Genomic DNA, 12737 nt, shown 5'->3' with positions numbered 1-12737 from the left:
GACATTTTGGCAGGTGTTTTTGTTCTTTTGGCTTGCTTTTTGGGTGAGGGGCCTCCCACACTGTTTTTCAGTCAGTCTTGCTTGAGTTGAATTGTCCTACCCCCTATCAAGCAGCTGGGTTTTGAAAACAAGTTTTCCGGGCTTTTGTTCTCCAAAGGATTTTGTTCTTTGGTGGCTTTTTGCAGCTTTTCAGAGGTTTAGTGGAAAGCATACTGCACCCAGACCTCCACCTCAGAGAGAAGCTTCAGTCTGCTCCTCTCTGAGTGGTCCAGAACACATAGACTCCCTCCCTGCAAACTCCACTGAACAGCGCAACCTCCCACAGGTGGTGCACACCCACAGTCACTGCCTCTGTGGTCACCCAGGCACCTGCTTATCTCTACACCCCTGTGCCACTAAATCCTTGATTTATTGATCCAAGGAGACCTCTTCCTGTGGCTACCCTTGGCAGGACTGCTGTCTGGAGTCCAAGCCCACACTGGGTGTGATCAGATCCTATGGTCATGGAGCTCATTGGAAGGCTGCTGCTGAGGGATCCCAACCAGAGATCATGCTGGGTTCTCCCAGGCATGGGCTGGAAGTGTTAAGACCCTTGGCTGGTAGCAGAAGGCAGCAGTCCTAGAGAGTACTGGCTGGTGCCCACACCAAGCTCTCTCAGGCATGGGCGGGAGTGTGCCCAGTGAAGCCAAGGTGCAAGTATCAGAAATCTGGGGGCTCAGGGACCACAGACTGAAGGCTCTGCCCCACTCTTTCTGGCATGGGTGGACACTGGTGGTGGCTGTCCTGGGTCCATAGGCTTAGTCCCATGCCTGTGCCACCTGATTACACCAGTTGTCCCTTAAGATATTTTGCTCTTTTTGAATGCTTTTAACCAGACTCCAAGTTTATGCTGGTCCTCAAACACAGGGCACATTCATAATGGGGTATTACTTTCCAATGGTTTGCTTCTGGAGGCTCCCTCCCCCTTCTGTTTATTCTGATATTAGTCTGAGCGTTCCCACTCTGCTATTCTGCTTTACCTCTCCACTGATGTCTTCTGCCCCCATAAAGATCCAGAAGTGAATAATCTTTCATCTTAGGCTGATTTCCTGGGTGTTCAGAGTGTTCTGGTAGATATTTAGCTCACCTTAGGGGGCCAGTTAAAATAGGGTCTCCTACTTCTCTACCATCTTGCCCCTTCTCCAGTGCAGCTCTTTCTGCCCATGGATCCTGTCCTCATGCTTTAATAAAACCACTTTTTTTTGCACTGAAGACATCTCGAGAATTATTTTTTGATTTTTTGCTCTACACACCAACACATCCACAAAGTCATCAAAGACCCAATAAACATAGGAAATTATTTTGGCAAAACAGAATCTTGGTTTATTTTATTGTTTTGTTTGCTTTTTTTTTTTCAGATAAAATTGGAAAAAGAAAAATCTTTTGTTCATAGTTTCTTATTAGTAGCAGACCAATAGTTCAAGAGAAATTTTTTTTCCCTTTAATAAAGAGAAAGGAAAATTTGTGCACTAGTATACTTTTAATATTAAAACTCCTTTATTTATTTAAATTGACCCTCATCTTCCCAAGTACTGACCACACATAAAGTTCTTTTCCAAAGATTCCTTTTACATAAATCTTGTAAGACCTTGTTTTTGCATTCACACTGTGTCCTTTATTTTTACTTTTTAAATAATCAGCCTCAACTTAGATAAAAGCCAGCTTTCCCCTAACCAAAAATGCATGTTTATTTATCTTATTTTTTCTTACCAAAACACTTGTCTTACTTTCCTTACAAAGTTATTTCCCTTGTTATTTCCAATAGTCTTAATAATATTTATTAGAATTCTTAAATGTTAGCAACCTGAATTTCTAGTTGAAATTAAGTAGTCACTAGTTGTGAACTGTTACACCTGGATTCTTTATATTATACATTCATTAATACAGTTCATTTTTTCTAGAAACATATGCCTTTAATAGTACAATCTGTTAATAAGTCATAAAAAATATGTACTAACATGTCCAGATATATATTTAGTTTCTCTATAAGACAAAAGTAGATAAATTATATTCAGTATGTAATGTTTCATTATTTTATCTTCTTTGGAAATGATCTAGATAATTGACAAATGTAACTTTCCTCACAACTTGGTTTATTAAAACTTTCAATTTTAGGTAACCAAAGATTTTGGAGCTACTTAAAAGTTTACCTATGAACTATTTAATTTTACAATGGTTGTTCTCAACTATTATATCTCAACAACCAATGGTTGTTCTCACCCTTATGTTCAGGTTGCCCACAGATCATCATGAGCCATAAGGCATTAGGCAAAGTTGGCCATTGTTCCAAGGTTTCTCTTTCTTTGAAAAATTTTGCAATAGAGATAACATGAATGTATCTGATGACATGCAATATTGGGGTCTGGAATCAAATGGGCAAGAGAGAATTCTTGAGACATATTTGGTGCAAAAAAAAATGTGGTTTTATAAAAGCACAGGGTCAGGACCTGTGGGCATAAAGTTGCCCTGGGCTTCTGAGGGGTGACTGATTATATACTTTCCAGTTGGGGAGGTGAAAAGGATAAAGTTAAGTCTCTAAGGAATTTGTAAAAAGGTTTCCAGGGCCTTAAAGGGCTAGTTGCTGTTAAGAAGAGGTAAGTTGTTACTGTCTAGTGAAACCCTGGTCATAGGATCTTTCAGACGTGTATCAGTAGGCCACATGCTTGGATAATGATTGCTAACATGCATCTTGGAGAGATTGAAATAAAGGGAGTTTCCAAAGGGATTTTCTATGTTAAAGAATACTTACAGGATCCTAGAGGTTTGGCTAATGTCAAGCTAAGGTTGTCCTTTGCCTTTAGCAAAGTATTAACATCAAGACAGTTGGGATCCTGGAGAAAGCTTACTCTGCTTATCCCAAGTACTTGTAAGTGGGCTACAAGTTGTAAGGATTTTTTTTCTTTTGCCTTTGTTCTCTGCATTACAGAAAGGGAATAGATGATGTGGCCCCAATATCTCACAGTTGACTCCCTTATTAGTCTAAGAAAACAAAGGCCTCCATTGCAGAGGTGCTAGGGATGGTGTAGTGAAAACAGTGTCTCCACTCTTCCACAAAATCGTGGACACCTCCAGTCACAATGTAGGAATTGATGTTGGGATTTGGAGTCAATGGTCAAGAAAGAATTCTTGAGATGTCTTTGGTGCAAAAAGGTGGCTTTCTTAAAACAGGGGTCTAGGACCTGTGGGCAGGAAGAGTTACACTGGGGTTGTGAGGATTAGTCCATTATAAACTTCCAGATTGGAAGGGAGTTAAGAATAGCACAAGTCAAACAAATAAAAAATAAAAAATCGCACAAGTCTCCAAGGTACTTTAGAAACAAGTTTTCCAGGACCTTGAAAGGGCTTTCTATTGTTAGGAAAAGGTCATTTATTACTGTTTAGTAAAAGCTTAGTCATGAGACACTTCAGGTATATATCAGTGGGTCATACGCTTGGAGGATGATTGTTAACATATATATTTATAAGTATATATATTAGAAAATATATATTTTTGACAGGGGGGTTAGAGATAAAGGAAATATCCAAAGGAATTTCTATATGTTTAAAGTAGACTCACAGGATCCTGGGTGTTGGGCTAAGATTGTCTCTTGCCCTTAGCAAAGTATCAACATCAAGGCAGCTGATCTCCCAATGGAAGGCCAGTCTACCTATTTCAAGGACTTGTCAGTGATTAAGGAAAGTATTAAGGAAATTTATTTTTTTCTTTTGACTTTGTTTCCCATATCGCAAACCTTCTAATCTGGGATACTGGGAAGGCAGTATAGGAATGGAACTTTCCAGAACTAACAAGGAGTGAGTGCTGATGAGCTGCAAGATCTTATGACAAACTACCCTGACAGCTGGCATCACAAAAATTTCTAGTCTATTTGGCCACAAATGTGCATCCCTTTAAGTACAGCTTTCAGATGGCAGACACCAGAAAGAATGTTTTTATTGGTCAAAAAACTAAGCATTTAGGACATGGAAAAAGAGAAAGAAAAATCCCCACTATTATTTTTTTTCCTGGCTAAGCCTTGTGTCTCTTGCAACCACACCAATGAATAGGAGGGGTTTTCCCCAGGTTTGGGGACTGCACTTCATTATACAGAAGTTCTCATGATGTTGGCAGATGATCTAGTCTCAATCTAACATGTGCCCTGACCAACTTAACTTATGAGTTGAGTTTTGTTGAGGTGAGCACTCTATCAGTTTTAAGTGCTTGACCTATGCCACCAATTTTGTGGCTCTGGCCTCAAGGATGCCCTTTACCAACAACCTGTGCATCTGTTTGGAGTTTGTCCAAATAGATGCACTTCTGGTGGGAACTGTGGACTCACCAGTCTGTAGGGCCAACCCCAACAGCAGGCTTCTAAAGCCTACACTTGCAATCTGCCCTGCGTTAATTCTTTTTTAGGACAGCCAACACTGAAGACACAAAGGAAAATAAAGACCATCTTTAGAAAGAAATGGATCAATAACCAGAGTACTCTACCACATTTTTACCAAGAGTCCCTAAGTCCAAGGAACTAGTTCCACAATATTTCTTTCTGCTAGTCTAAATGTAGAGACAGGAAAAATGATTCTCACCACTCTCGCTCCATTGGATTCCTTAGACAGATGTTCTGGGAGGCTAACAGGCTAAGAAATCTTACCTTCTGCTGACAGCACATCGGATTTCCCAGGATCTCAGCTGCACCATTCAGGTCAAGCGGTATCCATCAAGTTCAGGCCACTTTTCTGGATCAAAAGATGCTTTCACTCATGCAGGATTTCTGATATCTCTGGATTCCAGCACAAGAGGGAGGTGTCTATTACTGTCAAGGTATATGCCAAGATAGTGATAATGCTTACACAATACTCCATATCTATAGGAGTGAGACAGACTCTCCCTCCATTCCCTGGGCTTGGTGACATCCCCCCTCAGGTGGCTCAGGGGGAGACTTCTGTTGTCATATCTTCATCAGACCCTTATTTTTCCTGGGAAAAGATTATTTGACAAAGTCATATCCCTTTCCTCTGTTAAATTTTAAGATCTATAACCTATTATTACTGTGTTCATATTCTCAAATATAAAATGAGCTTGTTTATTGATAAAAATTATTCAGTGGGTATATCAGAGTCTAAAAGGTGTTGATTCCAGCTCTGGGTCTAGTGGGGGCTCACCAGTGCTTCTGGTCTGAGTGTTTCAACCCAGGCTTGAGGTAACATAACCAGCATGCAGAAATAAATAGGTAATTATGGAGAAGTAACAAACCATCAATATTTAAAAATGAAAACAATACCATGCATACTTATATAAATTTATTGGAGAGACAGAGAGAGAGAGACATCACAAATAGGCAGAGAGGCAGGCAGAGAGAGGGGGAAGCAGGCTCCCTGCTGAGCAGAGAGTCCGATGTGTGTCTTCTTGATCCCATGACCCTGAGACCATGACCTGAGCCAAAGGCAGAGGCTTAACCCACTGAGCCACCCACACTCCTAATTCTTAAATTCTTCAGGTCAAATTTGAGAAATATTGAAAGACTTGTGCATGGAGAAAACATCTTAAGAGAAATGAAATGAACTTGAACAAATGAATAGATATTCCTTGCTTGTGGATCAAAATGGTAAATTTGGCTATAATAATGACTTCCTAAAATTTTCAGTCATGGTTGTTGTCAACAGATTCTGGCACAAAACAAACAAGCAGATTCACATATATTCTTACAAAAATATTAGAATACATAATACAGTATATACACATATAACAAGAAGTATATGTAATGACCAATAGTGGTTTATTGCAGAGATGCAACACCAATTTACTATTCAGAAATCAATCAGTATAACTTGCTGTTTTACCAGGTTAAAAGGGAAAAATCCTATGATTTCACCAAAAACTATATGGAAAGCATTTGACATAATTCAAAAACCTATTCATGATAATAAATGAGAATGAATGAATGAATGAATGAATGAACATGATCAAAATTCTCAGAGAATGAGGAAGAGAGGGGCACATCTTCAGTTTGGTAAAGAAAGGTATATGATACCTACAGCTAACACACATGGAGATGTGTTTTCCAAGGAACATTTTTCAAGGAACATTGAAAGGTAGATAGTATATAGGATATACTACAGTAGATTGCAGGTAATGGATAGTAAATAGGATAGTATATACAATACTTTTATATCCCTGAAGCTTAAGTGAAACATCCTGTCTATTAGGTAAAAATTACCTGCTTAATGTGTGTACTCTGTAATACAATCAAAAAGAGTACTATAATTATAATTTCAGGACTTAAGAATTTAAGGGTCAGTGTCCCTTTTTTTCTCACATGGAAGAAGCAAATTCTTTTGAAAATCGTTTGAGGTTTGGACAAAATTTTCACAGCTCAATTCTTAGGATCACTCTGCAGAGTCTTTGTGATCCAAATGACACAAGGGAAGCTCAAACTTTCTGGAGAAGACATTCCAGCTCACACGATCTCATCAGAAAGGAGACTGTTGGTGGCAAGCACAGTGTGGGAATGAAGAACCTATTTCTTTCCACAGTAGTTACCTTCCACTGCTTCCATTGCTCACCTTGGCTCAAGTCCATACCCAGAAGCTGACCTGATTCTACTTGAACTTTAGTGTATTTCCTGAAGATCAAAACCAGAGTTCTGGGCAAGAACCTTGGGACTCATGAGCTTGAACTCCAAGTTGGGTCCAGCCCTTAACACTGGGCTTATATTTAGCCAAGGCTTCTGCCACTGCCACCTTCACTGCCCCAGCACCTGGAACTACAGAACCATCACCAGTAGCATCCTTAACAGCCTACAGTCCATCTCTCACCACAGCTTTAATCGGAGTGTGTGCTTGTTTGGTCCTTTGACCAATAATGCAACAGAGCTGGGATTGTATTTCTCAATAAAGGTGGGTTTCTCTTCTCCCAATGTGCATTCATATACAAGTCCTGCATACACAGGACTGCATACACAACTCCTATACTAGTCCAAACAATAAAGATTTAGGTCATTAAAGAAATGAAAACTACTCCAGTATAAACAAGAGTCAGCCTTTCCATATTTCTCCTTTTAGCTCTATGAAGAGTTACTGCTCCTTCTTTTACAAGAGCATCTGAGGACAACGGGTCATTTCCCTTGTGATTAAAAACAACAAATCTTTTATCTGAATCACCTCAGACTTTCATTACCAGTTTAACTATTTTTTGAACTCCATTTTCAATAAATTTTCCTTCAGCTTTTATGAGTTTTTCTTTCCCTTCTGTGTTCTTGTAAAACAGAAAATTCATTTCTGGTTTTTTTTTCATATTCTCATGACATAATGCATGTGAGGAGGTATATGCACCTTCTACTCTTTTTTCCATGTCAGTTACCCTACTCCTTGGTTGAAAAAAAGAGGACTACAGTTTCTGTTAAGATATCAGTAAGTTTAGCATTTACTTTAGTATATTCTGGCCACATCTATGAGTGTTTCTTTGTGCATTTCTTTGCTTACTTTGACTTGTTCCAAAAACTGAAATGCAGGGGGGGTGGGAGGTCGGGGTACCAGGTGGTGGGTATTATAGAGGGCACGGATTGCATGGAGCACTGGGTGTGGTGAAAAAATAATGAATTCTGTTATGCTGAACATAAATAAATTAATTAAAAAACGGAAATTCTTTTTCCTACGTAACTTTAAATACTTTGGTTATTATTCTGGGGTGAAGCCTTTCAGAAATGTAGAGATCTGCTTGTTTCAGCAGCTCCCAATGATTAGAAATCAAGAGTTGGTTGCTTACCCACTGAACCACCCATTATATGAAGATAATTTTGAAAAAGCTGCAAAAAATCTTTTACAGGAAGGATAAACCACAGAACAACTGGATAACTATGGGGGGGTAATTAATATCCCCTAAACCACTCACCTTATTAAAAAAATCATTGAAAGTGTCCCAGGCTTAACTGTAAAACATTAAGCTATAAGCTTTAGAAGAGAACAGAAGAAAATCTTCAAGATCTAGGATTTGTGTAAACATGTTTAGACAAGATACCAAAATCACAACCCATAAAGCAAAAAAGACATAAATTGGACTTCATCAAGATAAATTAATCTTATTCCTTTACTTTGTGAAATAGACAATTACATCATCTGAAGAAAAAAGATTAAAATACAAGTTCATTTATGGAAGAGGAGTTGGAATCCATTGCTTTAATGAACACAGCTGTAGAACACTCGAAATGTATGTTAGTACTCTAAATTGCATCCCAATGGAGGGATATGATGCTTGCAGTATCTTCTCTGAGGTGACTTACATTGTAATTTAGGTGAATTTTTGCATCTCACATAAACCAGGACTCCTTCTGAGAATGAAAAACAGAACAGTAATCATGGGAGCCACTATAAAATCACACTGTCAATTAATCAAACTGCTTGTAAATAGACAGGGACCTGATAAATTAGAGAAACCATGTGGGCTCTCAAGGGTTTGGTCCTTGGTGAGGTGTGCACCCTGTGACCAGGAGAGGGCGCTGTGGGACTGCCCTGCTATTCCCACATGGCAGCTCAGTGAGAACCATTCACTCACTGGAAGAGATGATGCTGAGTGAAATAAGTCAAGCAGAGAGAGTCAATTATCACATGGTTTCACTTATTTGTGGAGCATAACAAACAGCATGGAGGACATGGGGAGTTAGAGAGGAGAAGGGAGTTGGGGGAAATTGGAAGGGGAGGTGAACCATGAGAGACTATGGATTCTGAAAAACATCTGAGGGTTTTGAAGGGGCGGGGGGAGGGAGGTCGGGGTACCAGGTGGTGGGTATTAGAGAGGGCAAGGATTGCATGGAGCACTGGGTGCTGTGCAAAAACAATGAATACTGTTACCCTGAAAAGAAATAAAAATTTAAAAAGAAAAGAAAAGAAAGGGGAGTGGGCCTTGTGCTCCCAGATGAGGACTCAGCATCTGTGTCTTCTCTGGCCTGGTAGAATCCCCATAGCAGGGACCTGTGGGTGGGCTCAGCAGGTGCTTCCTCCCAGGGCTCTCCCCAGGGGATAAAGCCAACAGCCTTTCTCTTCAGTGTGTGGTGTGAGCTGAGCTCCAGCACCAGGGCTCTGAGAGGGGCTGGGAAGTCACTGGATGGACCCCATTTGCATGGACAGCCCCTTCTGTGGCAGATGGTAGAGGATAAAAGGAAGCCTGGGGCGGCAGCCCAGTGCACTGTGGGGACCAGAGTCTGTGTTACTATGGCCTGGACTCTTGTTCTCCTCATGTTCCTGTCTCACTGCACAGGTAAGAACAGGCCTTGGGGACCAGTTCTCAGTGCCCAGCCTCTTCCAGCCCCTCCGCTTAGAGATTTGAGGGGATTCACCTTGGCTTCTGCCCCATCACCCATGTGTGTCTGTGCTTACAGGTTCCATCTCCCAGCTTTTGGTGACCCAGCCTCCCTTCCTCTCTGCATCTCTGGAAACAACAGCCAGACTCACCTGCACCCTGAGCAGTGACATCGGTGTTGATATTTACCCCATATTCTGGTACCAGCAGAAGCCAGGGAGCCCTCCTCGTTACCTCCTTACCTATGTAACAGACTCAAACAAGCACCAGGGCTCTGGGGTCCCGAGCCGCTTCTCTGGATCCAAAGATGCCTCAGCCAGTGCAGGGATTCTGCTCATCTCTGGGCTCCAGGCAGAGGATGAGGCTGATTATTACTGTCAGTCATTTGATGTTAGTGATGGACACAGTGATACAGGTAGATGAGGAAGTTAGACAAAAACCTCTGTCTGCTCTGGATACTTTCCCATTTTAAAATAACTTTGGATATATATTAGTGTTAAGAAAAACAACAGGCCCCAAATGGAGTCCCTTATATTAAGTTCTACAAAAATTTCAGACCTAACCTACCTATACTTCCAGTCTCTCCAGGAGAGGAGTTTTCAACCAATCCATCAGGAATTTCCTGTTCAGCAGTAGTGATACAAATCTGTCTGAAGAGACTACCTGTCCTTCCCCTAAAAGAAGTCCTTACCAGAAACAATCCTTTTTCTTACTGATACTTCCTTATCCAACCCAGTTTCTCCTTAATGAAAGCCTTCGTTTCCTAGGATTCCTCCAAGAACCTGCTTCTTCAGATGGGATGCTTTTGGGCTTGTGTGTGGGTGAATAAAAACAACCAGAAATTTCAGTTTACTAGGTTGAATGTTTGTCCTCTAATCCAAGCTACATCCAGAAGTAGCTTCTGACACAGAGTGGCTCTCCTCTTGATCTCCCATTTCATGTTCTGATGTCTCAGGAAAACTGAGGGAAAAAAAAAAAAAAACTAGAAGAAAACTTATGATGGCACCAAGACTATGCTTTGTGATCCATATTTAATGAAACCAGAACCTCTGGAGTCTTTTCTTTTTTTTTAATTATTAAAAAAAGAAAAATAATTTTTCCTATGAAAGAATCTCTCTGGGTCAGGAGTGCCTAGAACATTCCAGCAAATTGACAGACCCTCTAGGGCATGGACTGTGCTCTTTGTGGGGTCAGGGCAGAGCACCCTTCCTCCCCTGTGCTGACCGCCTTCCAAGAGTATGGTGGCCCAGGGAAAAGGCAGTCACTGTGAGACACTGTGGGGGGACACAGGCCCTGGAAGAATGGCAGGCAAAGAACTGGCATTGCACACTCACAGGGTGTCTGAACCTTCATTTGGGGTTTCACGGCGAGGGGGGCCAGACACAGGTGTGTGGGGGGGTTGGGTTTGGGGGCCTGATGCATTATAACCACTTCACATAATGTAAGAGGGTGAGGGGAAGCTCCAACATCATGGGGAAAATGTTGAGCCTGCTTCAAGGAAGGGGGTGAATTAGGTCTCATGGGTGTGACTATCCTACAACCAATCCCAGTAAGGACCCAGGAGAACTATCAAGGGTGGGATTTCCCCAGCCCGGTGAGATCTAGCTTGACTCCCACCTTGTCATCATCGATGTTCTGAGTGATCACATGCCCCACAACATGGCCTCTATCTACTCCTATCTATTTAAGTGTACTTCTACATCTAGAAGTGTGGCAATAAAGATTAAATATTTGTTTCAAGAAGGAATCCTTGTATCATAATTGCTCTTCTCTGTTTTTCAAAACAAGTTATTTGTAGGAAAACAACCTGCCCTTCAACTGTAGTTTAGAGGGAAAATTTCAGGATGAAGAGGAAGAAAGCTGGCTTGTGGAGAATAAACACAGGTGCATTTTTGACTTGACATGCCTTACTCATCCATTTCTACCACTCCTGAACCACTTTACTTTTCTAGAGCAAACAATTCATAATTTGTTCTGGGTTAAATCAAAAGGAGCCAAGGCTACAAAATATCAGTGATAAGATGCAAAAGCTATGGAATCTTATGTAAAATATGGTGACTGTAATTAATAGGAATGACTTGTCTGCCTACAGTATGCTGAGGGAGTAGAGAACAAAGAGAACTCTGTGAGGTGATGCAATGATAACGATCCTGACTATCAACCATTCCACCATGTATGCCCACATTAAATCATCATGCTGTACACCATGGTTGTATTTATTTATATTTGTCAGTCCTCAGTAAATCTTTAAAAATCACTTTACATAATTATCTGTCAACATAATATAAAAGAACATTATTTGAAATTAAATTTAGTAAGTTCTGTTTATGTAACAATAGGATTATGACTCTATATAAATGCTTCTCATCATTACATATATCATTCACTTCTTTTCTGGGTACAGATAAGTCTCCATACTCAGTGTCCTCTCTGTATGGACTCCTGAGCCATCTCTCTTTCTCTTTGTGATTGTGAAAGGTGCCTCTTCACTGAGAAATTAAGAAAACCATATCACCATAGGACTCCAGTGCATTTCTGCTGTGGTGAATGTGTGGTGAATCATTATGTATTATATGATATCTACATATGTGTATAATTATTTCTAATGGAATATTTTAGATAACCCAAAAAATGTAAGATGTGTGTCTTGGCAAGTAATAGACAGTCACATATTTTTTGACCTGCTTGAGAAAATGAGCCACAGGAAGGGAAGTGACCACACACAGAATTCATGGGACACTTAAAAATTTTAGAATAAAATGAGATGGATTCCAGGTTTCCAAGTCAGCATGATTCATGGTATGAAATATTAAAGCCCACATGCCCATTCCAGCTGATTTGCTCAACATTTCTATATATGTGTGAGAGAGAGAGAGATGGAAGAAGTAAACAGTACAATTTTCTGAGTATTTTCCTTGAGAAGATGGGTGCTAGGGACAGTAGAGGCAACTGTGCAGGTCCCATGGCACATCCTCAGAACAACCCATCACCAAAGGACTTTCCAATCTAATAGTTGTCCATGTCATCTGACCTAAGTGTCCCTATGGAAACAGAGGACAATGTGAAACCCCTCTTCCCTGTCACTCAGCCCCAGCTTAGCCACTCAAAGACAATTTTTAAGGTCTCCTAAGAGCCCCATCTTTCACTCCCCTTTCACCCCCCTCTCATCTCTCCTCTCACCAGGGACCCAGCTCTACCATAACCCCTGCCTTCTTCATGGAGACCCATCCTCCTCAGGGCAGGGCTCCAGCCCCAGGTCCTGCTGGGAAAGCTGTGCTGAGTAGTGGGTCCCAGAGAGCCAACGTCTGTCCTTCTGTTCATGCAGAGCAGCCTCTTCTCAATCCCTTCCTGCATGACCCTTGTTGATGGAGGCCCACATCACCACAAGAGGTGGACAGGCTAGGAGTACAGGATGGGGACAGGG

The 12737-nt window shown here is 41.0% G+C and overlaps 1 pseudogene and 1 gene segment (V, D, J or C); one reads left to right on the top strand and one right to left on the bottom strand.

Annotated features, from left to right (window-relative positions):
• Window positions 1-6392: 6392 nt before the first annotated feature.
• Window positions 6393-8189, bottom strand: LOC131810978 (T-complex protein 1 subunit zeta-like; annotated as a pseudogene).
• Window positions 8190-9076: 887 nt separating this feature from the next.
• On the top strand, window positions 9077-9751 carry LOC131811391 (probable non-functional immunoglobulin lambda variable 5-48). The segment is given in 2 exon segments: window positions 9077-9271; window positions 9393-9751. Coding segments are annotated over 2 exon segments (459 nt in total).
• The last annotated feature ends 2986 nt before the right edge of the window (window positions 9752-12737 follow it).

The sequence above is a fragment of the Mustela lutreola genome, chromosome 11 (genome assembly GCF_030435805.1).
Source record: "Mustela lutreola isolate mMusLut2 chromosome 11, mMusLut2.pri, whole genome shotgun sequence".
Taxonomy (NCBI): Eukaryota; Metazoa; Chordata; class Mammalia; order Carnivora; family Mustelidae; genus Mustela; species Mustela lutreola.
This window is presented reverse-complemented; position numbering and strand designations above follow the sequence as displayed.